The sequence below is a fragment of the Lichenostomus cassidix genome, chromosome 8 (assembly GCF_008360975.1).
Source record: "Lichenostomus cassidix isolate B80296 chromosome 8, HeHo_3.0, whole genome shotgun sequence".
Lineage (NCBI taxonomy): Eukaryota > Metazoa > Chordata > Aves > Passeriformes > Meliphagidae > Lichenostomus > Lichenostomus cassidix.
The window spans coordinates 1,640,069-1,667,344 of NC_139489.1; the positions used below are offsets into that span (position 1 = coordinate 1,640,069).

General features: G+C 45.8%; 1 protein-coding gene across 1 annotated transcript in view; it reads right to left on the reverse strand.

Annotated features, from left to right (window-relative positions):
- Positions 1–819: 819 nt before the first annotated feature.
- ROR1 (ROR family WNT receptor 1) overlaps positions 820–27,276 on the reverse strand; it is a 142,360-nt gene continuing 115,903 nt past the window's right edge. Inside the window, exons 5-9 of the mRNA XM_085067415.1 lie at positions 13,822–13,949; positions 12,443–12,760; positions 10,948–11,193; positions 7,102–7,313; positions 820–3,787 (exon numbers count right to left, since the gene is read on the reverse strand). Of these exons, the coding sequence (XP_084923541.1) occupies positions 2,375–3,787; positions 7,102–7,313; positions 10,948–11,193; positions 12,443–12,760; positions 13,822–13,949 (2,317 nt within the window). The 3' untranslated portion in view covers positions 820–2,374. The remainder of the gene's footprint in view (positions 3,788–7,101; positions 7,314–10,947; positions 11,194–12,442; positions 12,761–13,821; positions 13,950–27,276) is intronic.

Genomic DNA, 27,276 nt, shown 5'->3' on the forward strand with positions numbered 1-27,276 from the left:
CAAATCCCCATTTCAGAGCCTGCACTGCAGCCTTTCCACCAGCAAATGTTTATTCTCTTTCACAGCAGCACCACCTGCCTGGAGGGGATGAGATTGTCCAGATTGAAGGCTCAGCAAACAGTGTTTATCCAGTTTGATTCCCAATCTCCCAGAGTTTCTCCATCCAGCCAAGATTGCTGCATTTCCAGCAGCCTTGGCTGGGCTCTGTCCTTGCAGGATGAAGGGATGATGATTTAATATCCGAAATATTCCCTCTCCCTTTGGTTGCCACAAAACCAGCTTTCATCCTATGTCTGCATTCCCACCTGAGCAGTGATTCCTTAATTTCTGCCAACGTTTCTTTTCCACATTATCTAATTTTTTCTTTTTAGATTTTTCCCTCTCATCTCTCCCTGAGGAATTTGTTCTGCTTTACCTCCCTGTGCATCAGGTGTGAGCCAGACTGTGATTTCAGCCTCAGAATTCCCAAATTTTCCCTGCTGAGAGGGAGAGGTTTTCCCAAAGGTTTCCAGGTGTGTTGTTCATATCTAAAAATGCTTTAACCTCGAGGAGACCCAGCTTGGAAATAAAGGAGAAACCTCAAACCGAGCCGTGAGTGGTTTGAAGGTAAAACCACAACGAGTGTGAGGAACTATTTTATGATCCCACAGCTGCTCCTGAAGGATTAGGTTATTCCTAATTCCTGATTTTTATCCAAGGATAAAAATGCCCAGCTCAGCTGGCCTGGAGTCTGAATCCATTCCGTGTCCTTCAGTCATTTCAAGACGGAGGAAATGTCGATGTGTTTATGGCAAAACAAGGTTTTAATAAACAGCAGCATAAAATAATCAGTGTTTAATATCACCTCTGGCACGTGAAATACAAAAATGCACTTATCTCAATTATAAAATAGCCTTTGTTGTTACATTTTTTTTTTTCCATGCTCGCCTAATTGAAATGCCCGTAATTAATAACTCGATCATCAAGTAATACAGTGATTAAACGCATGCAGTGAAAACAAAAAGAAAGATATTTGTATAAGGTAGTGGCTGAGTATCACCATAATATATTTCAGGAACATCTACATCAGGGGAAAAATCAAAAGAAACAGCCCAAGGTATAAAATGCAGAGATGTATTTTCACTTCTGCTGTACAAAAAAAAAAACCATCATCACACTTTTGTGCAAAAAAGATAAAAATAAAGTCCTATTATACAACATTGTCAACTGAGCAAAAGATTGTTTTCTTGGACAATAAAAATAGTATTCAGTACAAAAAAAAAGAGTCTGTGGAAAAATGTACCTTACACAGCACGTGTGTAACTCATTAAAGTGGTTTCAAATGAAGCATCTTGGTTGGTTCTACCTGAATGGGGTTTTTAATGACACGAATGGTGCATTTCTAAGTGGAAAATCAGCGCTAATTCACATTATTAGACACAATTGCTATCGATGGATTTGCTGCCTGATGGAATGTGAGTCTCCCTTTTTTCCAGGGTTACTGGAGTCAGAGTCACTGAAATGACACAATAAATATTCCTGGGAAAAACTGATTGTCATCTATAAAATTGTGGTTTGGAGCTTTTCCATTACACAGTTGCATAGCAACAAAAGGATAGAAAATTCCTGCTTGAGCGACTCGATCACGAAACGTTTTATCTTTGAAGAAGTAGATTCAGGTTCTGAAATTAAAGCCCTTTAATTTCATTTCCTTTAAGGCAATTCCTTTAAACTCCAGCTGTCCTCAGCAGCCAGCAGCAGATGAGGTTTGTAGACTGCAAGTTAATAACTTGAGCGTTTGTGCTGTCACAATAAACGACATTTTTTGGTCTGAATCTGAGCTCAGACTCGCAACTAAACCAAAGACCAAAATCCCACCTGAAGTAATTTATTCAGCTCTCAGATCACATAATTGAAACACAATCCAAGACTGCAACATTTACAAATATTCTTCCCTATCGGCACTGAAATTGCACACCCAGATCTCCGAATCTTTGCATCTCCCAAAAAAAGAGACAAATATTAAAAGATGGTTTTTCGGTATTAAAAAAAAAGCTCCTGTGCTTTAAACCACGCCGGAGGTTTAGAAAGCTGTGAAAAAACATTGGATAAAATGTTTTTATTTAAAAAAAAAATCCCAAATTCCCTCTTCCCCTCTTTGAATTGTCGGTGGCACTTGGAGAAACGTGGCCAAGGCTGAGGATTCTCATCACGAGGATCTGTCTGGTTGCTCCTGCCCACCCTGGCGAGCAGTGAAACTTCACAGAAGACACTTTGCTGCAATGTCTGTCCGACAGCCAGAAGGATCTTCAATAAAATATCCCAATAGAAAAATCTTTCCCACCTCTTCCCGCTCCGCGTCGCCAAGAGTTCTATTTACAAAGGCCTCGCGTATTTACAACTCCGCCGAGATCACCGAGTCGTTGGGTCCGTGCAGGCTGGAGTCTCCCAACAGGGAGGACTGCTTGGAGTCAATTTTGTAGGGTTTCTGAGTTTTGTTGCCGAACACCGCCATCCCCATGCCCGCCGGGTGGCTGGGAATGGCCATGTGGGACAGCAGGGGGATGTTGGCCTCCTGGTTGGACCCCGACGAGGGCAGGCTGGTGACGTGGCCCGTGCTGGTGGAGCCGCTGGCGCTGCTGGGGGAGCGGCTCTTGGGAGGGGGACAGTGCTGGATGACCCTGGGGGGACCCTGCGGGGGGTAGTGGGGCGCGGGGAAGGCGGCGTATCCCGGCGGGATGGGGTAGCCGTTGATGGGGATGTAGCGCTGGCCCTGCGGCAGGGGAGGCCCCATGAAGCCCGCGATCTGCCCCTGGGCGGGGAACATGTAGTTGGGGTACCTGGGGTTGCTGAGGTTGCTGACCGGGCTGGCGCTCAGCGACGTGGTCTGCGTGGTGGCGTTGCCGCCGGACGGCGTGGTGGAGCTGGTGTGGCTGGACAGCCCTTCCCAGGAGCGCAGCCGGGCGTGGATCTCCTTGAAGCGCGGCCGGCGGGACGGCAGGTCGTGCCAGCACTCCGTCATCAGGCCGTACATCCTGGGGGGACAGTCCTCGGAGCAGGGCAGCAGCTGCCGCTTGCGGATCATCTCGATCACCTCCTGGTTGCTGAAGCCGTAGTAGGGCTGCAGGCCGAAGCTGAAGATTTCCCACAGAACCACCCCGAAGGACCAGATGTCGGAGTCGGAGGAGAACTTGCCGTACATGATGGCCTCGGGGGGCATCCAGCGGATGGGCAGCAGCGACTTGTTCTGCACGCGGTAATAGTCGGCCGAGTAGATCTCCCGGGAGAGCCCCAGGTCAGAGATCTTCACGTGCAGCTGCTCCCCGATCAGCACGTTGCGGGCAGCCAGGTCCTTGTGCACGAAGAAGTGCCCGGCCAGGTACTCCATGCCGGCGGCGATCTGCACGGCGATGTGCAGGAAATCCCCGTGGTCCAGGCTGGATTTCACCGTGCCGTCCTCGTCGCTGCTGCAGCCCACGTCGGAGTGCGGCGAGCGCATCACCAGGAACTCGTGCAGGTCGCCCTGGTTGGTGAACTCGAACAGGAGGCACACGGGCTGCTCCTGCGTCACGGCGCCCAGCAGGCACACGATGTTGGGGTGCTGCAGCTCGGCCATCAGCGACGCTTCCTGCTGGAATTCCGCCCACTGCTGCGGGTTGTTGAAGTCCTTGAGGGTCTTGATGGCCACGAGCTGCGCGTGGTCCATGCCCGGGAGGTAGAGGTGGCCCTTGTAGATCTTGCCGAAGGCGCACTCCCCCAGCTCCTCCATGAAGCGCACGGCGGAGAGGGGAAGCTCCTTGGCTTTACTCTGTGAAAAAAAGAGCAAGGAAAGGTCAGGATTGAAAATGGTGTTTTTAGAGTGAAATGTCTGTGTGGGATGGGTGGGAGCAAAGCAGACCAACACAGGAGCAATGATCCCACTGGTGCCAGGATTGCCCACTGGCCCGAGGGACACCAGGATCCCAAAGGGACACACCAGGATCCCAAAGGGACAAAGTCCCTCACCCTGCTGCACCACGCTCCAAAAAGTCACTTAGACTTGCTTGCCATCCTCTCCACAAGGTCAGGTACAACAAGTATTGGATCCAATATATGCAGGACCCATCAGCGTATTGGCATTTGGCCTTGGGCATTTCTGTAGTTCCAATCAAATGTGACTAATTTCAGGAATTGAGGCAATTCCTGTGCTTTAAGAGGTCCAGGCTGAAGTGTTTTCTGGGCCAGGGCCTGGAGTTTTAGCAGGGAAAAAATTATTTTGTTTTAAAAACCATGTCCTTGTAGCCAATTCTCCTCTGACTTTGCTGTTAACCCTTCCAGGCACAGCAGAGCCAGAAAGGTTCCCACTGTTTCTGTTCCCTCCTGAAACTCTGTGGCCAAAGGAGAAAGGCAAACCTTTTAAACATTTATGGCCCTTTGGTGTGCAGATATTCACTCCTGGGCCATAAAGAACCTGCATTATTCCCCACTTCCACTTGTGCTTGTAACACCCAAACCCACTCATTTAGGGCCCCCAGTAAAGCCACAGGTAGTAATTTAAGGTTAATGAGTTTGGGATCTAGGATCTGTAAATTAGTGTAAACATTGGCATTTGCATTCCTGAAATCGTGCAGGGGCAGCTTTCCAGTGGCAATGGGGGAAAAGAACTGACATTTCAAATAATCATGGAAAAAAAGCCATTTTACCATGAATTAATTCTAATTGCATTGATCACTTATGACTTTTAGACAAACACTGCATTAATAATCATAATCATGATAATGATAATAATAATAATAAAGCCATTTAAGCAGGCAGCCCAGTAGACTGCACAGTGATGGCAGGAAATTAGCTATATTGTTGAGGAACAGATGGTTTATATTACCCAAATCCTTTAGGCTAAAACTTGTTTAGGTCTGGCATATTGTAAATTATATTTTAGTAATGAAAGTGAAATGACCTCAGTCTGACCTGAGCCTGGGTCTGTCTGTTTGAACCAACAGAGTGGAAAACTGGGGAAGAAAATGAAGTCATAAAGTTTTGGCAGGAAGGGCTCATTTGGAGGGAAGCAGTTGTAAATCTGCTCAGCTTTTGTTTGACAAGTATTTGTCACACAGGAGTGTCCAAAATGTAGGCAAGTGTAAAATACACAAGAGGCAGCAGGGCAGGGGAAGAGAGAAACCCAACCCTTCCACCTCTTCCTCAGCCCCATGACAAGATGGCCTTAATTTATTATGTTTTTGAAGGTAATTAAAATCCCTCAAAGTGGAAGAAATGCTAACATTCCTATTTATCCAAGCAAACAGCCTCCTCAGTGGGAGCTTGGAGCTGAACTGGGTTTTTACCCAAAGCTGACATCAGTGCTGGCTACGGGATTTAAAAATAGGATTCCACTTCCTTTCCTTGGAAATGTTGTTTGAAAGGCAATCAAAACATCGGAGACAGTGGGAAAATCCAGAATTAGCATAAATGAAATGAAAATATTCTTGGAGCACGTGACTGTGTGTGAGAGAGAGAGAGAGAATGGTCAATATTTGCAAACATTTCCAGGCATTTCTGCTTTTCTGTGATGTGTGTGCCAGCAGGAAAGGTGGGAATTGCAATCTCCGTAAAAGGATGTTGACATTCCCGTTATCTTCAGATTGCACCCAAAATTCCAAACAGAACAGGGAGCAAGAAGCAACCCCAAATTTAACAAAATATTCCAGGAGGTTGGGTGCAAGCTGCAGTTTGGGCACTGATTCTGTTAAATGTTTTTTGTACTGCTACCAACATTTTGGTATAAAGCTGCTCCAGGCTGCACATGGGAGCTGAAATTGGGAAGTTTAAAGGAAAATGAAGATCAATTCACCAGGCCAGTGTGTGTGGGGCTGAGAGGCAGATTTTTCTCTCTGAGATGCTTCGAAAGAACAAAGCCCATCAAATTCTGAGAGAACAAAGCCCATCAAGCTCCTGCAGAGCCATAAAATCCCCTGAGCTGGAAGGAGCCCACAAGGATCAGGAGCCCTGGCATGGTGTGAAACACAAGGGAAATGCTTTTCCAGGGCATTGCTGTGCCTGGGGATGGCAGGGTGATCCTTCCAGCCCTGCCTGGGTGACACAGCCAGGCTGCACATCCCACCAGGAAATCAGGAGCATGAGGTTGATCCCATTTCAATCGAAATTATTTTTTAAAAAGTCTTCCTGGGGCTGTGGTGAAATCAAGCAGCAGCAGCAGGAGCTGGGCTGGGCAGAGCTGCAGGCGGAGCTTTGGGGCTGTTTTGGTCATTTCTCCTTTGAGCTGAAAGGATGAGCCTGAGAAACCAAGGAGCAAATCATTCCAAAAGTGATTTCAGCTAAAAGAAAGGTGAGAGATGAACAGAGCAGAGCTGGGAAAAAAACTTTTCTGAGGAAATCTTCACCTGCATTACTCTCTCACTTAAATGAGGTGTTTTAGAGATGCTTCAGAAAGGGGTTTCTTGCTTTATCACACAAAAACTCCAAGATTTCTCCAGGGAGATGGACACACAGGAATTATTTATGTTTATATAATAATATATATAGTAAATAATATATAATATATAATATATAATACATAATATATAATATATAATATATAATATATAATATATAATATATAATATAATATATAAATATAATACATATATAATATATAATATATTATATTTTATATAATATATAATATATAATATATAATATATTATATATTATATATTATATATTATATATAATATATTATATATAATAATATGTAATATGTAATATATGTTATGTTATGTTATGTTATATGTTATATATAATATATTATATGTAATATTACACAATTATATATCATTTATATTATATATTTATTTATTTTTTGTTTATATATTATATATTTATTTATATTTATATAAATATAGTATATATTTATATAATGTATTTTATATTTTGTCTATTATATAATTATATATAATAGATTCTTTACAATAAAGTATATTTTATATTATTATTATTATATACAATGTGTCCCTTGCTGCTGCTGAGAAAATCCCCCACAAAAATCACACAAATGACAGGCTGGAAACCACGTGACCATCTCAGTGCTGAGCTGTTTGGATCATTTCCCTCCTGCCCAGGGGTGTGGCAGCAGCCCTGAGGGATTACCTTTGGTTTGTAGGCGTTGAGCATCGACATCTCCACGTTCTGCCCCCGCACGTGCTTGGGCTGCCTCTGCACCGGCGGGGATGAGGATTTCTGGTTGTTGCGGCAGATGCAGATGAAGAAGAAGAGCAAGGCTATGGCCAGGGGGATGGTGACACTCGGCACCAGGATGTACAGGATTTCCATTTTGTTCTTTTCCTTGGAATCCTTGTAATCTGGTTCGGGGGAAAAAAAAATCCAAACCAGCAATGAATAAAGCATCCCACGGAGTCAAACACAGCCCTGGGTCAGCTAGAAGTGTTAAAAGGAATAAAATATCCAGTTTATCTGAAATCCACCTTGGATGCCGTTTTATTTAATTAATATTAAAAGAGAAAATTATTTGGTGGGAGTACATCTCTGTAAGGACACACAGGAAGAGTTCCTATAAGCTCAAACCTACTGCTGGTCAGGAGCAGTGGAATGCTGTGAGGTGGTCAGTGCTTGGGGTGGAATGAAGTCATGGCCTGACAGATCCACAGAAAAGTGAATTTCCAAAATGCCTTGTGGAACAAGCTTGTGGGAGGTTCTCCTTCCCATGGTTTTTTAGGTCTCTTCCACCTGAGGCCATTCTGTGATTTCAAGAAAAGCTCTGGTGGGAGTAAGAACTCCTTATTTTGTGCCTTGGTTTAAGGCAATTTACAGGAGAACACTCTGGAATGAGCTGCTTCCCTTCCAAGGTTCAACAGATCCCTTTGCACCAGTAAGGAATGGATAGAAAGAGATGGAAGTGAAAAAAGTATAGTTTACTATCAGCAGAGCAGCAGCAGGGTGAGGAGCAGGGAGGGAAAGGATGGATCTGGCAGAGGCTGGGAAGGACACTGATGTGACACAATCCAAACTCGCCCTGCAATCTTTGCTCCTCCCAGGGCTCTTCCCAATTTTAGCCACACCATCCCCTTTTTGCCCAGGATGTCCAACACTCCATCCCTCTGGCTGGCTCTGGGAAGAGCAGCAGGAAGGGGAGAGGTTTTGGAGGAGCTCAAGCAGCTCTGCCGGCGGTGACAAGGACAGATGTGCCATCTGACAGACACTCCGGGCACAGGGACACTGCCACCTCCCTGCTCTGCCCTGTGCCGGCAGCATTCCCAAGGTTTAGAGTGGAATTACACCGGATTAACACACTCACTGCAGGAGGAGCCCAGGACTCGCTGGCTGTTCCTGCGGGAATTGGGAATGCCCGAGGCAGCCCTGGGCAGCCTGGGAGAATGGGGAATGTTTTATGGTCCTGCAGGGTCACCCTGCTCTGTCTGGCTGTGCTCTCCAGGCTGGATTTGTCCAAGTGCTCAGCGGCCCACCCAGATCTCTTTGATGCACTTCATTAAACACGAACTTGATCTGAAGCTTGGGCTCGACTCAGATTGCGACAGAGGCAAAGTTCAAATGGTTCTGGATGTCACTTTGCATAACCCCTCTCCTCTGCTCCCCCCACAGATCATTCCTTCCACACTAACTTGTGCCAGCTGCTTTTTAGCTGAGAGGAAAGGGAGCCCAAATATTCCTGCAGCCTTTGGGAAACAGGAGAGGACTAAAGCACCATCCCCAGGAGGTTTTCCCTGTGCCCAGGGAGGCAGGGATTCACACTCTGCCATTCCCTCTCCTCCCAAACCTTCCTAGGCTGGGCTTTGCTGAGCCTAATGCTCAGATTATCCTGTGTTTCACACTTCCCCACAGTCAGGTTGACAAATTTTCCTGAAACAAATCTCTCCCAGCCGGTGAGATACAGTTGAAAAAAGGAAAAGAAAGCAGCAGCACGAGGCAGAGGGAGACCTGGGCACCAGTTCATCACCTGAGCTATTCCAGTCAAAGGCAATTATTATTCTTATTAAGGAGCAGCCCCCGCCGAGAAGCCTCATTAGGTTAATGGGCTTCTTGGGAGCCACCCTAATTAAATCCATTTCCCATCTAGGCATGTCCTGGTGAGGCAGAATGCACAATACTGATTAAAATGGGCCTGAAACGGCTCTTTCAGCCAGTGCAAAACCAGCAGAATGCAAGTCCCACACGGCATTCTGGTTTTAATATGCAGATTAGCACTTAACAATTCAATTACAGCTCACCTGATCCAGCTCTGTTTGTATTTAGAATAATAAAGCCACAGAACAAGGCGTGCCATTGAAGGCAGCGGTGAGAGGTTTTGGCAATTAAAACCTTTGTCAGAGAGTTCTCCAGGCCAGCCAGCCTATCTCAGTTATTAGCCAGCAAAGCTTTAAAATCAGAGACTTTGGCAAGGCAGCCAGAAGTATCCTGATATTCCAGATCAAAAGCCCGAGCCAGGCCTGGCATCTCAGTGCCCATCTATAGAACATTGGCACAAGAATCTTCAGAAGACTATTTTTTGTCATTTTTGTTGAAATAACAGCAGAAGAGATACAGAACTCTAAAAGTCTGGGGGAAATCCCAGAATTGTGGAGGCTGGAAAAGCCCTCAGAGGTCAGCAAGTCCAGCTGTTGAACCAGCAATGCCAACACTGCTCAGGCCTTGGTTAAAATACAGAAATAATCTTGCCAGCTCCTCTTAGCTCCATGTGAAGTTTGCAGAGCTGCCCTGGCTGCACTTTGGGTTTGCAAAATGAGCAAAAAGGGAAATTCAGCTCTCATTTGATTCTGCTTTTCAGAGACCTGGGGGAAGTGATTGGACGACCTGAACAAATGGCTCCTAATTGTTTTATCTGTATGTAGAAATAACAACAGGAATAACTGGCCAAGAAAAAAAATACAGCTATTATTATTCCATAAATGTTATGGAAATGCAAGGTTTCACACCAAATTTGATGTTGCTCACAAGTTGTCACAGTAACATTTACCTTTCCCCTCGGAAAGGAGATACCTTTGATGCTCCTGCTCCACAGCCAGAACCAAATTAAATATTTTCTGGTTATGGTTATGAACATTCCTGCAGTGAGACATGTTCTGAGTCTGCTCCAAAGTCTTTTTCAATTAATGGAAAGATGGGAATCGATGCCAAAATGGGATCTAAATTATGTTCTTAGTGAAAGGGTAGATCAGGGGGAAGGCAGACAGTCTGGGCTCTATCTTGAGCATCTCAAACCCTCTCCCTGTTTTTGGGCCCCTTGCAAGAGGAAAGCCATGGAGGGCTGGAGAGTGTCCAGGGAAGGGAATGGAGCTGGGAAGGGTCTGGAGAATCCCTGAGGGAGCTGGAAAAGAGCTCAGCCTGGAGAAAAGGGGAATCAGGGGGACCTTGTGGCTCTGCACAGCTGCTGACAGGAGGGGACAGCCAGGGGTCAGGCTGTGCTCCAGGGAACAGGGACAGGAGGAGAGGGAACAGCCTCAGGCTGGGCCAGGGATGTGTAGATTAGATTTTAGAGAAAATATCTTCATGGAAAGCTTTTCCAGCCCTGGCACAGCTGCCCAGGGCAGTGCTGAGTCCCCATTGCTGGAGGGATTTGAAATCCCCGTGGATGTGGCACTTGGGGACATGGGACAGTGGTGACCATGGCAGTGCTGGAGGATGATTGGACTCGATGACCTCAGGGGGCTTTTCCAACCTTAACCATTCCATGTTTCTGTGACTCAGTTTGGCCTAAGGAACAAATTGATTGCACTGATTGGAACAACAGCCTGGAAAGTCAGGAACACTTCTACCAGACTGTTCCCTAGGAAATTATTGTCATGTCCCCACTTGGTCACCACAGGGGCAGCAAGTGCTCCAAGGCCTCCTGGGAGCAGCAACAGCCAGCCTTTCTTCCAGCTCTGTTCCCAGTGATGCACAAAGGACACTTCGTGCACATTTCCCCCAGGATGTGACCAAACCCTCCCCTCTTTGCTCCCAGCCCAGGTCACTCCTTACCGCAGGCAGGGACATCGCAGAGCTCCGACTTGAAGTTCTCATCCAAGGTGAAGCACCACGGCGCATCCTTCTGGTTGCCGGGGTTCCTGCAGTAGGAGTGTCCCCCGTTGAGCTCGGGGTAGCGGGCAGCAGTGAAGGTGTGGGTGTGGGGATACTGGGAGTTCCAGGGCTGGCACTGGCGCCCCGAGCGCGTCACGCTCACCGTGCCGCGGTAATCCACGCCCGTGCTGTTGTAGCACCTGTGATCTGCAAACACAACCAAATCCCAAATGGTCAGTGCTGGGTTCAGCAGCTGTGGGGATGAGCTGTTGGCAATGATGGCAGAACGATTTTTGCCTGTCTCATTTGATGTATTTGTAGCCTTTATAGTATTTTTCCTAGCCCCAGCTGGAAGGACCAAAGCTGTTGCAGAGCTCCAAGCCCCAGGGGCACAAGGCTCCTCTCCGGTCTTGGTTCTTCCTGAGAACCAAGGCTGAGAACAAAACCTTCAAGAGACACTGTCATCAACAAGTCCAACTACTGCCAAGGGCAGGGGGCTGCAGAAAAGGAGTTTAACCTGGAGAAAATTCCATCACCACCTGTCCTCCTAATGGATGCTTTTCATCAACTCTGCTAATTTCCTAAAACCTATAAAACTGTATTTTCTTGTGGCTTTTCTTCCATAACTGCCCCTGGCGCTCCAATAAAGATCTGCTTTTATATTACCTCCTACACTAAAATTATCTTGAGTTTCATTTCTAAAAAGCTTCATTTCTTTTTCATTTCCAAAAAAGGCAACAGTTATTCTGGCACAAAGGGACCTGGTAGCCTAACTCTGGACTGGACCTGTTATTCCTCCCAGCAAACTCCTGGCTGGGAAGCCCAGTTTGGGAGTGAGGGCTCCCAGTTTGCTCTGGCCACAAGGCAGAGCCTGCTTTGCATTCACATTCCTGGGGGGATTTAAAGCTTATGCTCCTGTAATGAAAACAGCTTATGCCAAACGTTTTTAATATAAGATACACAAAAGAAGTCAAAACTACAGTGGGAAGCTGAATTGCAGCCGTTATTTTCAGAGGAAGGTGGGGAATTTGTGGGAGCCATGTTTTATGTTGGATTATTCAGATGTGGAAGGGTTGTGAACAGGATACAGCTCTGCCTGATCCAGGACAGAGCTCAGCCAGAGCCTAAATTTAGTCTGGCTTAGGCAGGGACAGCCATGGATCCAACCCTGCAAATGTTCCTCCTGACAAGCATCCCTACACTGCACCCTGGGAGGATGATGAAGGAAGCAGGGAGGATGAAGCCACCCACATTCCTCAGCATCCAAATGCTTACACTCCATCATTTCCTACCCCATATTAATTAGATCTGAACAGATCCTTCAGAATTCCTTCAGAATTTCCCTGCTGGAGCTGGGAAATCCACCTGTCAAAGCCCCCTGGGATGCACAAACCCTTCCAGCCAATCTTTGCACAGCAGCACTTTTCCCATGGAGAAGCAGACGTTTCCCACTCACTTTTATTGATGGGATCAGCCATGGGAATGCCGATGCGGATGCAGTTGACAGCCTCGGGGCTGTCAGGCTGGGGCAGATCCTCGCAGTTGGGCAGCTTCAGCCTCATCAGGATCATGGGGTTGGACCTGGCAAAGATGTACTCGGTCTGGCACAGGACGTTCTCCAGGATCTCACACTCATCCCGGCACAGGTCCCGAGGTTTGGGGGCAGAGGAGGTCTCGTCACAGTAGGGGAAGGCGTAGTGGCACAGGGAAGGGATGGCAAACTGGGAGCATTTATCCGACAAGTGGCTCGAGGTGCCGATCATGGTGAAGGCAGCTGGAAAATACAACAAGGGTCGGACTTGGGGATGTGATTCCTGTGCTGCTGCATTCCCAGGGAAAGCCTCACTTCCCAGTGCAGCTGTGCAGGTGATGAACAGCAATGCACAGGACTAATTACACTGGAAGTTGTTAACGACGCTGATTTCACTGACGAGGGAAATACAGCTGGTTTTCAACATGGGATTTATGTTAAATGCATCACTCAACCCCCAAACTTAATTATTCCTTTTTTTCCCTCCCAAATAACTTATAATACTCTACAAATTGATGTCATATTTGGAAGCCTTTTGCCCAGCAGGTAAACCCCAAATTCCTGCAGAGTGGCAGCACTGGTTCCTTTGTGGAAGGAATCCCATGAAGATGACAACTTTCATACAATCCCAAATAATATTTCTAATTAAATGCTGAAAGATTATGAGCTGATGGCTGCACATTGCCTTTCTTGGGGACAATGAAGAGGTTATTTTTTTACAATTCTGACAGTGTTTGGAGACAAAGGAAGAAAAGAAATTTGGGATATTCTGGCAGCAAGAAAAAAAATCTGAATATAGATTACATGATTACTGTGGCTAGGATCTGGCCAAGGAAATTTATATTAAAAAACAGAGAATAGCATGATATCTTTGAATTCAGCAACCCCATCAGCACATCCCACGAAAATAATGATAACTGGTTCTTTACTAAATCCGAAGGAAAGTCACTACCTGCTGGATTATTTTTGCAGCCTTTCCCAGCAGCTGAGTGATTCCAACCACTTAAAATCAACTAAGGCTGGTCCCCCTTTGCTCTCAAAATCAGCAGCACAAGGTAGCCTGGCTCTGAGTCACCCAGGAGCTGTAAACACACAGCCCTTCTTCTTAGAAAACAAAAATAAAACCAAAAAAAGGTGTTCTTGGGGCACCTGGATGAGCATTGGGTGGGAAGATCATGGCAAAAGGGGATAACGAGCAAAGAAAAGCCGTTTATAAAAGCTATTTATTGCTGTTTGTAAAACTCCAGCAGCTTTTTGGGAGCTGACAGCTCCGTGGGGAAGAAGCCAAGGTGTTTTTTACCCACCTGTAATCTGATTTTCTATCTCCCCCTGCATGTGCAAGGACTCCATGTAGATGGTCCTGTTCCCGATGAAGCGAGCACAGGCGATGCCCCTGTAAGGCTGGCAAAACCCATCCTCCTCATACTCATCCCTGAAATCAGCCAGAAACACAGAAACTGACTGTAAAATATGGAAAACAATAAGGATTATTTCCTTACATTCAGCAATACCTTGAGTATTTATTTGTTTTAAAAACCCCTTCATCTGCTTGGTTAAAAAATGGCATTTCAGCTTTGCCAAAATACACATGAATGTTGTATGAAATGAGTGTTTTTAAGGCTCTGCTCAGAAATACACCCAGCCTTGATTGGAAAAGAAATATAAACTGCCTGGAAAAAAATAGGATTTTTATTTATTTAAAGCAGCTAACACATAGTTTTCTATTTTTGATCCAAACTTGTACTTAATATTGATAAACACAGCACGAAGAGTCATGCAAGCAGAATTTAAAGTCTATATAGAGACTCCAACCTCTGCCAGCACTGATACCCTGGAAATAGGAAATGTTTGCTCAATCTTCAGTGTGGGGTAACATTTAGTGCTAAACCAGAACCAAAACTGAGACAGGAGTCCAACAGACACATTTCTTCCATTAGGTGCTTTGGTTTCGGCAATACAGGAGATTTTATGCAGAAAAAAAATTTTTTTGCAGAGATTTTAAATTTAATGCAGAAATCCAGATGGGAAATTATTCGCCAGTGTTCTTCAAACAAAGCAAAAAAAGGAAATTATTGAAGCGCTGAAGACCAGGGCAGTCACTGGGTATTTGGAACAGATAATCAGCACTGAAAATGGAATTTTAGGGGGGGTTGAGGAAGGGTTTTAACACACAATCATTGAAATCCCAGCGGCACGAATCAGCCTTTTCAACTCCTTGCTCTGAGGATCCAGTTGGAGATATTTTGCACCGAGATTTTCGGGATGGATTTTCTGGACAGACACTCGGCTCTGCTGAGCTCCCGGCAAAAGGAGATGCTTAATGAACATTTGCCGGTGTTTTCTGTGTTATTCCCGCCCAGCCCAGGCAGCTCCTCTATGGCTCTCAAAGTGGGATAAATGATATTGGAATATCGCTGGGGATGCTGACAGCTGGGAAGGGAACAGGTTCCTCCCTTTGTGCGAGGAATTCTCCCTCCCCCGGCTGCCGAAATCCCGACAGCGGCATCGCACTACGCCTTAATAAGGGAAAAATCCGAGCTTTTTTTTTTTTTTTTATCAACTCTGCCATTAAGTTTAACAAAAGCCACTTTCATCCCCTCCTGGAGACCTTGGCTGTGAGAGCTTGGAAATGCAAATTGCACGGGGGCTCTTTGAAGTGGCGCCGCTCATTGTGCGCTGCTCGCAGCGCCCTGTCACCGCTCCCAGCGCCCTGTCACCGCTCCCAGTGCCCTGTCACCGCTCCCAGTGCCCTGTCACCGCTCCCAGTGCCCTGTCACCGCCGGATAATGGGATTAGCGGGAAGAAGCGCTGGGATTCCCCGCCAGGACACCCCTGACACCTCCCGAGCTGCCCGAGCAGCGTCCCGGGAGTTCCGCAGCGCTCGCAGGGAGAAGCCAAACGCCGCGGATTAACCGAGTGGTAATTTATGAGTGTGAAGAGCAGGGGGTGGGAAAAGGATGGGGGAGATGGGAGGATCCTCCGCGGACATCTCAGCACGGAGAAATCAGTGGGAAGTTGTCCAGGTTTCACTGGAGGATGGTTCTGAGATGTCCCCAAGCACGGGCTTGGATTGCTAATTAAACTCTTCATTAATAGCGCCGGGGAAGGCTGAGGTGCCTCAGATATTCACCTGAGATGGAACCAGAGATGCTCAACCACATCCTTGTGTTCCTGCATGGAAACAGCTCTGGTGGAAATATTTGTTCTCTGCTGGTTCTTGAGAGAAGAGCTGAAAACTGAGCTGAAAAACCTCAATAGCAGCTGCAGGCTCTGGGTTCAGTTTATCTTCTCATCACTAAATGCCCAGATAGGATATCATTAATTAGTCATTTATTATTTTTCATGGAATTATAGCGCCGTAGAATCCTTAAGGTTGGAAAACTCCTCTGGAAAAGTCCTCTGAGATCGAGTCCAACCATCCCCCAGCACTGCCAAGGCCAGCACTGTCCCATGTCCCCAAGTGCCACATCCACGTGGCTTTGAAATCCCTCCAGGGATGGGGACTCAGCACTGTGCCAATGTCTGACCACCCTCTCTGTAAAACAAATTTCCCAATACTCAACCTAAACCTCTTCTGGTACAACTTGAAGCTTTTTCCTCTCATCCTGTCCCTTGTTCCCGAGCAGCAGAGCTCTCTCTGGCTGTGCCTCCTACCAGGGAGTTGTGGAGGCAGAGAAGTTCCCCCGCAGCCTCCTTTTCTCCAGGCTAAATTTATTATGGGATTTTACCCAGGGACTACAAAAAGGTTCCCCTTGGAACTGAAGGACGCTCAGCAAGGACTGGGAGTGAGGAGAACACCAATTCACCTGGCTGGAAATGCCCCTGAGGAGCAGCACTTTGCAGATAATCTCGGCAGGGGAAGATTAAAGAGGAAGGGCCAGGATGGCACCAGCTCTGCCCTGGGGCTGCATGCCAGGGGAATTCACCCCGGGAAAACAGCAGATTAGGAGCTCGTAAGGAGCAGGAACTACTTAGGATTGTTTTGGAAATCAGCTCCATCATGGGGGAGAAGGGTGAAACAAATGAGAGGAACAGGAGCATCAGGGGGTGACAGAAATAGCCCTGAGACACGGCGGTGCTCTGGCTCTGCTCCCAGAGCTGCTGCTCCCCACAGCAGAGAGCTTTTGGGGAGCAGCCACAGCTCTCCAACACCTTTCCCACTGAAGAGGTGCTGCCGAGGTGAGCAGCCTCGATATTCCCAGATATTCCATCCAAATCCAGACACTGAGCCCACAAAGGCATGAAGAGCTCCTTTAACACATTCCCCACCTCCTGCTGCTCTGGCTTCACCCCGAGATCAGGCTTTGGATTTAAACACATCTATCGGGCTTGGTTTTAACACAGCTATTATCAGGTTTTGGTTTTAAACACAGCTCTCAGTTTCTTGGGATCAAACCTGAGCTCCACATTCCCTTCCCTCACCTGCTCTGGGTAAGGAATCACCACATCCCTTCCCGGATGTGTATTTGCTTCCCAGTCCTGACCCCACAAAAGCAGGGATCCCTTTGGCTCCGGCAGGATGTAAATCAGGCCTGACCCGGCAATTAATGTGTTAACATTTACAGACAAGCTTAAATCCTAATGATTAAGTCCTAATGGAATGGAAGTCAATCCAAGCCCGGAGGCGTTTCTGACTGTGGATGGACTTAGTCACTTGTACACATTCTGGCTGAAGTGGAGAGGACAGCAGGTGGAAAAGAGGAATGCCAGCCTGCAGGAGCAATTCCAGACTAACCACAGCACAGGATTTGGGATGTAGGAACTTCCCCTCAACACATTCTAGCTCCTTCCACCTCCTGCACCCCACAAAGCCCCAGGAGTGTGGGGGGAAGGCTGCCCAGGACAAGGGAAAGTGCTGGATTTTCATGACCAACAGGTGATACAGCACTGTAGGGCTTCATGATTATTTATTTCCAGGTTTGGTTTCCACTGTTTTCTGTTTCCCTGTCGGTATTTCCAGCCTGGATGTTTATTTTGGAGATTGCCCATTGCTCTAGGATCTCACTGCATTTCCCCCTCTGGCAATTCCTCTGGCTCGGTGCAATAACAGCACCAAGGATTAAATTTACAACAAGGATTAAATTTACATCATCCTCTGACTGCTCCAAGCTCACAGAAAACTGAGGAAGAGCTTTGAAGGGTGTCCACAGCCGAAATCCCTTTAAACTCCCTTCCAACCTAGACCATCCCTGATTCCATCTCCTTATCCCATCTGCTCTTGGAGTGAGACTCCAGGGAATCCAGAGGCTGATTCCCCTCCCAGGGCAGAATTCCTGAGTGCCTCTCAGTTTTTTGGGCATCCCCGTGCAAGCCAGGCAGAGCAGAGAAGCATTAACAATCAATTTGCAGTATTTATTTTATTGGTTCACACTGAGCCTGCAGAGGCTTTGCTGTCCCACCTCCTCCAAACACCTCTCTGCAAATGGTTCCTAAACACAAACCATCTCTGCCAGGTTCTCTGGCAAACTCCACCTCCCAACAGCCTGACTTTCCTTTGCCAGTATTTTTCTAAATTACAAGAAATTGCCCAAATTTAAACAACATTTCCAGCAAATGCCAACAACAAATCCAGGAACTCCATTCAGCAAAAGCTTTGTAACTAGGTTTGAACAGGAGTTCATTTAGAAGTATTTCATGTATTAATAGAAAAACTGAACCTTGTGGGATCATGTTGTATTTATTTTTACAATCCGATATATTAAAAATGCATATTCCAGAGGTGGTGTAATTGTGTGGTCATTTCTACCACACCCCATGGGTTTCTTTCTTTCTTTTGCTTCTTCCCTTGCTTTATCTCTTCCCCTTTTTGCTTTAGGAAGGATTTGAATGAGTAGCCTGCAACCAAGGATCATAAATAGAGGACTGGTTTTGATATCTTGAGCAAAAACAGCCAAAGCAGAGAACAGAACAAGGCAAGACAAAGTTCCAAACGCTCTGAGTGTCCCAAAAGCCAGCATGGATTAAGGTGTGAATGCAGAGAAGGTTGATTGATGAGAATTAACCAATCTGAGAATTTATGAGAATTAACCAATCTGAAGAGCAAAAGCAAATAAATGCTGTATTATCTCCCAGACCTGCCAGGTGGAAATGGAAAAGAAATTCACAGCCCAAACCCACAGTTATGGAGAGTTCTGCTTTTGGGAAGTCGAGTCCATAATGATGCTGAGAGAACAAACTCACTCAGGGAAGGTTTGCTGTTAATTATCAATAAATTATTTTTATGATTACATACATCCAGTGCCCCCTCTCTGCATCAATTATCTGTACATTGTTAAATAAATAATATTTTCTTCCCTCCTCGTGTTCCAGCTTCGCACAGGATGAAATGAAAGGGTTTGGACTTGGCAGATCTCCCTTAAAGCAAACAGATGAATCAAATTCTCTCATACTTTCCAAAGAGCAGAACCCAGTGCCTTGTGCCTCTCTTGGAAAATGGGAACACGTTGGCTCTGTTTCATGATAATATTTCAGCAATGTGAGGGAGGCCTGCAAAAGAAGAGAACTGCCCAGACCTCCACGTCAGTGTGTAATTTAGGGAAAAGTTCTGGGGAATATAAACTATTGCTGCTTGACACCCCTTGGGGGCAGCCAGGGTTGAAATGGTTCACTGGGAAAGCACAGGCAGGAAGTCAAAAATTCATTATGCTGTGATTTGATATCAGTACATTTACAGAGTCCCACGGCATCTCTGGGTAATAATAATAACAATAATAATAATAGCAATAATAATAATAATAACAATAATACCTGGGATAGTGGAAGGTGTCCCTGCTTATGGCAGAGGTTGGAATAAGATGATCTTTAATGTCCTTTCCAACCCAAACAACTCTAGGACTCTGTGATTAAAAAATACTAATAAACCAATAAGATCTCCCTAATTAACTGCTTTACTTAGTTGTTACCTCACTATTCAGACTGATGGCTGCTTTGAATGTTGCCTCCAATCCAATATGGATTAAGAATCCAAAATTCCTGTGAGTTTGGGATGCTGGTTGGAGGGATTAGCAGTGGGAAGGCACCAGGGAGCCCAGGCCACATTAGAGCCAAGACTTGGAGCTAAATATTGATCAGAAATCAATGAATCAGCTCTGATATTCAGACTCAGAGCTGGTTTTCTCCTCCTAGACATTGCAATGTCCCTTTCCTGAATTCCCTGCCGGCCAGGGTGGCTCAGCAGCTGGTTAGGGAACAGCCTTGGGAGCAGCCTTGGGATCTTTCCCAGCAGATTTCTGCCCTCGTTGCTTGGGATGAACTGCAAATCATGTGCTGCTGGTGATGGGAATGGCAGGAAACTCCTGGCACTGGGCTTTGGTTTGACAGAGCTGTTGTAAGGGGACGTTTGGAAAGTTGGACTTGGCTGTCCAAGTTTCGAAATGCAGAGGGGAAAAAAAAGCAAAATGTTTTTGAAGAGCAGTCAGGAGGGATTGGATGACCCGTGCTGGATGTTGTCTCCTCCATCAGAGCTTTGTGGTGCCCAGAAAATCCCCTGGCTGTCCCTCCTGCTGGATTCCCTGCTGGAATCTCTCCTGACCCCACAGGGGTTCCTCACAGCCCTTATCCCTTACCCACCTCTCCTCAGGGGTTTGGGATGGAAGGATCCTCATCTCCACCCCAGAAACCTGCAGTTTCTGTGCCCTGAGGGATCCCAGAGCCCCTGGCTGCTGGGCTGAGGGGCTCTGCTGGGCATGGATGGCACTGGAGCAAATTCCATCCATGAGCCCCACTGCAGGGAGCTGGGCATGGGGACAGGCAAGGGGAAAGAATTCCTTGAAGTGCCTTGGCCACATGGTTTGGTTTTTTTGTCCAAATGCCTCCTAGCTGGGACCTAAACCACACATTTTATCAGCAGTCCCCCAGGGTATTCCAGCCTGGTGGATGCATCTCCATCCAGCCCAAAATTCCCATCTACAACTCCCATCCAGCCCCAGATCCCATGGATTGCCTGCCCCAAACACCTCGTGGCTTTCACAGGCATGAAAAGTGTGCAGTGACCTGTTGGACTGGGAAGATGAAATTCCCTGGAGACTGTTCTCCAGGGAAAAGAGAATATTTTATATTTTATATTTATTTTATATTTTATATAGGGGAAAGTTCTCTGCATGGACTATTTTTCCAGTATTTTTCCATGTAGGAATGGGACAAGGACAAATCCTTGTGCCTCTCCAGGTCTGCCAGGATGATGGACTACAGATAAATCCCATCACCAAGGATGGAGATTGGAGTCAGTCTCTAGTCAGGGGAAAATTCCCCCAAAATATGGAATTTTTCATGTTTTAGTCAGGTGCAGAGGTTGCTCAGATTTCATGGAGCAATTAAATAAATTGGGGATGGCACTGTGCCTCTTCCCCACAGATTTACCCCTCTCATAATACCCAGAAAAGTGAACTTCTGGGATAAATTAAACAAATCAACTTATTTATAAATATGAAAGAAATACAGTCAAGGTTGAGTCACCTTTCAAATGGCTCCATCTGCACTTGAAGAGCTTTATTCCCAAATGTTTTCCTGTCCTCCCAGCAGCACTGGTTTGAGAAACAGAACTAAGAGGGTTCTTTGTACCCCAGTGGGAAGAGAGTGAGAATAAAAACAAGATTTTTAGGAACTTTTCTGTTTGCCTTATATTAAATCTCTCTTGTCAGATGTCCTTTTTTTTTTAAGATAAAATGAACATTTTAAATTTTGCAATGATTCCTCTCTCTCCCAAGTGCTTATTCATGGCTGAGGCTGGGAATGCTCAAGCAAAAGAGTTTTGGAATTGTCACCTCCTCTGGAATACAGAGGGAAAAACAGGATTATTGTCACCTCCTCTGGAATACAGAGGGAAAAACAGGATTATTGTCACCTCCTCTGGAATACAGAGGGAAAACCACACATTTATAAAGGAGAGCATCAAAAATGAAAATGTTTAGTCTGAAGAAAAAGGTGATTTTTTTATGGCATTAATACATCACATGGGAAATTATCTTTATTTTCAAGCTATTTTTCCATCCTAAGCATTTTTTTTCTCTCTCCTATGGAAGAACATCCAAACTTCCCATTCTCCAGCAATTAAAGACCTGATTTATTCCCTGATAAAACCATTGCAGATTTTGTCTGGGAGGGAGTTTTTCCAGAAAGCAACACCCCACTCCTTCCTGGCTGTCAGGACACTGCAACCACAGCTCTGAACTCTTCCAAAATGACAGAAAAACCTGTAATACTGAACACCACAAAATGAGTTTCAAAGCCCATTTTCTCTCTCCCTAACCCTTTCCTGCTTTCCCTTATTTTCTGGAGGCCCAGCTTTATTTCTGCTCCTCCCTCCCCTCTCCTTCCCCCTAATATTGAATTTGTCTGATGTGCCTCAAATAGCTCTTTCTTCTGGTGACCTGATATTTTGACCTTAAGCATGATGAGAAACAGACTTCACCAACGTGACACTTGAATTGAAAGTGAAACACATGCCTCAGCGCCACTTAATTAAAAATAATACCTCCAATGTTAGCTGGTTCAAGCTATTATCTGAGCAGAAATTTGCACCCAGCAAGAAGTGGGGTCCACAGTTGCTGCAAAAATAACAGCAAGCTGGAAGTTACAAAAAAATAGCTGCTTTGCTTCTCTTTTTGTTTCACAGGTAAAGATTTCTCCCTGACAGGAGCAGCCAGGGGGGTCAGGAACGGGTTTTTTCTAAGAACAGGATGAGAGGAAAAGAGGTTTAGGTTGGATTTTGGGGAAATTTCTTTGTGGAAAGGATGCTCAAGCATTGGGAGTGGGGTGGTGGTGAATCCCCATCCCTGCAAGGATTTCAAATCCCTGTGGCTGTGGCATTTAGGGACATGGGACAGTGGTGGCCTTGGCAGTGCTGGACTGCATCTCAGAGAGCTTTTCCAACCTAACCAATCCTCTGGCTCCATGAAATTCCAGATTTCTTTATGAAAATATCACATTTTTTCCTCAAGAACCTGAGTTGGGGTCAGGTGGGAACATGGAGCTTTTTGGGTGTGAAATCTGGGATTTAGGAGCATCCCAAACTTGGCCTGGGGGTAAATCCAAACCCATTTGGGGCACTTGGTCTCACTGAATTCATTGGTCAACTGGGAAACCTTTGGAAATTTCCAGAATTTACAGGTTTATCATCAATTCTGCCCCTGCCAGCCACACAGAGATAGATTCCCTCAGCTGGGAATTGCCAGGGTTCTCAAGAATATCCCCAGGGGTGTCCAGCTGGGAATGAACTGGGGAAAAGATCCTTCTGGAGATAAAAAACTCCTTCTTGAGACACCAAACCCCATGAAAATGTGCTGCAGTGGGGATGAAGAGCTGTCCCTCCTGCCCTGGTGAAAACTGGATAAGGCAAGGAGAGACAACCTGTTTGTTTGCCAGAAAAAACATTTTTCCTCTCTCTGGAGTGAAGGAACCACAATCCAGGAACCACCCTGGCACCAAACCTCTCCTATTTCATGAGGCAGGGATGGAATATTCAGAATTTAGAGCCCAATTTTGCACATGTTGGTAACCCTCGAGAAGGATGCCCAGCCTTAAATTCTGAAAATCCAACTTTGGGGAAATAGAATTGTGTAGAAATGGCAGTTTTCTATTCAGAAATGGGACAAATCCTTCCCAAAACTTCACTTTCTAGGAAAAAAACAAGCAGTTTTTTTCCTTCTTAGCCTTTTCCCCCTGCTAAGAGTGAATATGATGCAACACACTTTTCTGGCAGCAGCATTAAAAGAATTATTAAGTAAATTCTAACATACTTTTCCTTTTTTTTTTTTTTTGTTAGAAATATCTAATTTTTCGAGGCCAACCACTTTGAAACTCTATAAATTTGCATTGTTTGTCTGAGCAACTCAAAGAAAAGGTCAGTTTGCCTGCAGTGAGGTGTTTGTAGAAAGCATCTGAAGCACTGTCCCTTCACAGCCTTTTTACAGTCAATAATTGGTGTTCAAGGCGAAAAAAATCCACTTTTAACCCCCATGACAATCACTACATTTTTAATTCATGTGGCAGAAAATACACATATTTTTGCTGGACTTGCCTAAGTTTTAGGAGATGCAATTTCTTGCTATTTCCCAACACAGCAAACTATCCCAATTGCTTTATTCAGTTTTATTTTCTCATTCCAGTGGGTCAGCCATTGAGGATAGGAATTCCTCGCAGGTTTGGATTAGAACTAATTGTGTTAATGTGCCCCTGTGAATGGATCACCAATTTCTAAGGTGTTTTACACAAGATTATTGGGGTGCTTTGATCCAAGTTACACTCAGGATGTTGTTTTCCAGTCTGCCACACTTCCTACCTGTGCCACCAACACTTCAGCTGCAAACCTGAAATTCACTGGTCTTGATAAACACCAATACACGATTTGTCTGATATTTACGCATCCTCCCACTAGAAAAAATATTATTGAAGATAACAACCTATTTCTAGAGCCTTGTTTTAATGATATCTGCCCTGGCACACTTGAGCAGCTACATTGGATTGAATTAAAAAATTTGGTTTTATCTCAGAGTAGGTGAAATGCTGCCTCAGGTCAATACTCACTCTTATTGTAATCTTGCAATATAAAACATGTATTTTGGAACTGCATAAAAAAATTAAAGGATTGATCCCAAATATCATTTAAAAAGCTTCCATCCATGCAGAGCCATTCAGAGTGGAAAATCAAAGGAAATCTTGATATTCCTACCCCTTGGCTCCTTTGATCCAGCCAAGGAACTTTATTTTGGCAAGCCCACTGTTGCCTGTTTTGCCTGAAATGCCAAGGATGGAGTAACAATCCCGTGTTATTCATGGGAAAATGCAGAGTTGGAACTCATGGAGTTCCTCTGGTTCATCCCCACCCAGCTGAGGTTGGACCCTGAACAGCCACAGCTCCTGATGGACAAATCCTCATCTGACACTCGTGCCTGGCTAGTTAATTAGCCTGGGTTAATTTGTACCCATGCAGGAGGAAAAACTGACACCACCGAGTTTTAAATGCATGCTGAAAAATTACCATGAGGAGCTGAAGTCAGACAAGATTCCCAAAATTATCCCAAATTATCCCCAGCAGTGCAGAAGAGGCTTTATGATGCTTTTAAGTCCAAGGTGAAAAATTTCTGTCACCAATAATGCAGAGTGAAAGGCATTTGTTTATTATTAAAATACAAGAAAATAGTTTCTGCTCCAAAAGTAGCTAAAGAAGACATTAGAGAGGAATTACTAAAGCCAAATTCTTTAAGCATGGGCAGGTTGAGACAATTTCCATCCCAGACCTGCAGCAGAAACCTCTCCATGATCCCTGCAGGATATCATGCACTGTCATACTCACATCCTGGGAAGTCCCAAGTGATTCCATGTCTGTTGGCCTTGCAGCAGCCAAGACAAACCCTGGAATGGCAGAATGAAGCCCAAACACCCCAGGATGTGAGGTGGTGACAGAGCTGGGGGCAATTCCAGGGAGTTTATGGAAAAAGAGACCTCTCAGGGTCACCTGGGCAGAGCCAGGATTTGGGTTGTAGAGGGAGCAGTGGTTGTTTGGGATCCTAAAGGGGCATCTGACTCGATGCATTTCTGAAGCTAAAGATGCAGTTTTGAAGTTATAGACAGATAAATCCCCATGACACTTTTTGTTTTGCAAAGATGTGCCCCAGCTGATTGAAAACCACCAGAACTGAGCCAAGCCCAGAGGGAGAAGCTCTCCAGCCCTGGGGCTGCAATGGGCTTTTTCAGCCCTCCCAATCTCTGCAGCAGCTGGGAACCTTGAAGGGCTGTTGGCTTGCAAAGTGTTCTCGCTGCTAATTGCTGAGCAGAGCTGCGGCAGAAGAATGTGCCCATTCATCTGGGGAGAAATCAGTGCAGAGGGAACATTTATTTGTTTAAGGTAAATTCAGCAACACGAGAGGTTTGACTGGAGAGCTACAGCAGGGGAACATTTGTGATTCATTTTTGCTGAGCTCTGCTCTGGGCTGGCTCAGGCACCAAAACCAGCATCCAAACACAGCTCATTGGAGAAGTGCTTTCCTCCCTCACCCAGGTAACCACACATGTTTTGCTGTTAACAAGATCAATAAACTTGACACACTCAGAAATGGATGATTAACTCCTTTTACAGTGCTGGAGGTGGCCTGGGGTTGTTGCTTTGAACAGCCAGAGCTGGAGCGTCAGGAGTGGTTTTAATTATCAGGATAAATAATGTAACACCTTATAATCTTCTCCCTTGCACTGCATGGAGCTCCACAGGCTGGGAGTGAGTAGTGACTGAGCAGTGATGTTATCCTTGTAGGAAAACTCATTCCCAAGGTTTTACACCCTGTTGAAGGAATGAAAGCACCTTTGGTCGATACAGATTAATTCCCATTTTTAATGTTTTCACTGGGCTGAATCAACACTTGTCCCAACACTGGTTCTCCTAAAAGCTGCAGAAGCTTAGAGTAAATTCTTAAGTCGAGCTTGGGATGGGTTGGAATTGGAAAAGAATAGGTTTGGATGGGATATTGGGAAGGAATGGTTCCCTGTGATGGTGGGGAGGCTCTGGCACAGAGAAGCTGTGGTGCCCCTGGATCCCTGAAGTGTCCAAGGCCAGGCTGGAGCACCCTGGGACAGTGAAGGTGTCCTGCCATGGGATGAGCTTTAGGGTCTCTCCCAACCCAAACCATTCCAGGATTCCATGAGGGAAAGAAGCTCTGCAGCTGCTCCCGGCTGGGACAGCAATTCCCAGGACAAGCCGAGGTGCAGCACCTCTGATCCCATCTGGGATGTCTCACCTGGGCAAACAGCAAAGGCTCAGCTCTGAGTCTGTCTGAAGGGGGAGGAGAATCCCAAACTGCCCACGGGAAGAAAGGATTTACAGGGAGAGAGAGGACTTTTCATGTGGCTGAAAGAACGCCGAGGACAGGAAACAAATCCATCCCACACAGCCACAGCTGCTGCCTCTCCCCTGCCAGTGCCCTGTGCTTGCAAGGCTGCAATTATTATCATTATTATTATTATTATTCCCAGTTTTTGTTCTCCTGAATAATTCCTACCACAAGCAACTGGACCTTTCATTACTGTAATGTTCAAAATGTTTCATCCTAATTCATTTTCCAGCCTGCTGGTAGTGAGGCTGAGGCTGGCAGATAAACCCAAAAGCTGCTTGAAGTTGTGCCCAGAGCTGAGTTTGGAGCTGGTGGAGCTCCAGCAGATCCCTCAGTGCTCCTCCTTTCCCTGCTTCCCCCTCAGCACAAAGTGCAAAGAGCAGGAGAGGATTTGTTTCAGGGATATCAGCAGCAGCTGGGCACTGAGGCAAAAGAACAAAATGAGACAGAGGTTTAGATTTGCCCGCTGAGGTTTTTTTGCTGGGCTGGGCGAGGGATTTTACTGTGACCACAGAGACATTCTAGGTTTTAAATGGGATTTCCCTCATAATTAAAGGCCTTATGGCATGGGGGAGCCTCGTGCACCTTGGAGATGATCTCAGATATTAGAAGTGGGTTCTGGAATGTGTGAGTTGTTCTTTATTCCAGCCTTACACCCACCCAGGAGAGTTCCAGAGCAGCACTCAGCCACCAGATGCTGCAGGGTTTGAAGTAAAACAAGGCCAGACAAGACTGTGAAACACACTTGTTCCACCTGAGAGATGTTCCATTTTCCCTTTCAGAAAATCATAATTAAGCCACAATTTCATTTATCATTTTTCTGACTCAGTCACATTGAACTCATGACAGCCAGAAATCATTTTAAACCATAAATGCCCAGGTCATGGAATTATTTCCCTTTTTTCCTCCTCCATCTCAGCCCTTCCCACCCTTCCCCAG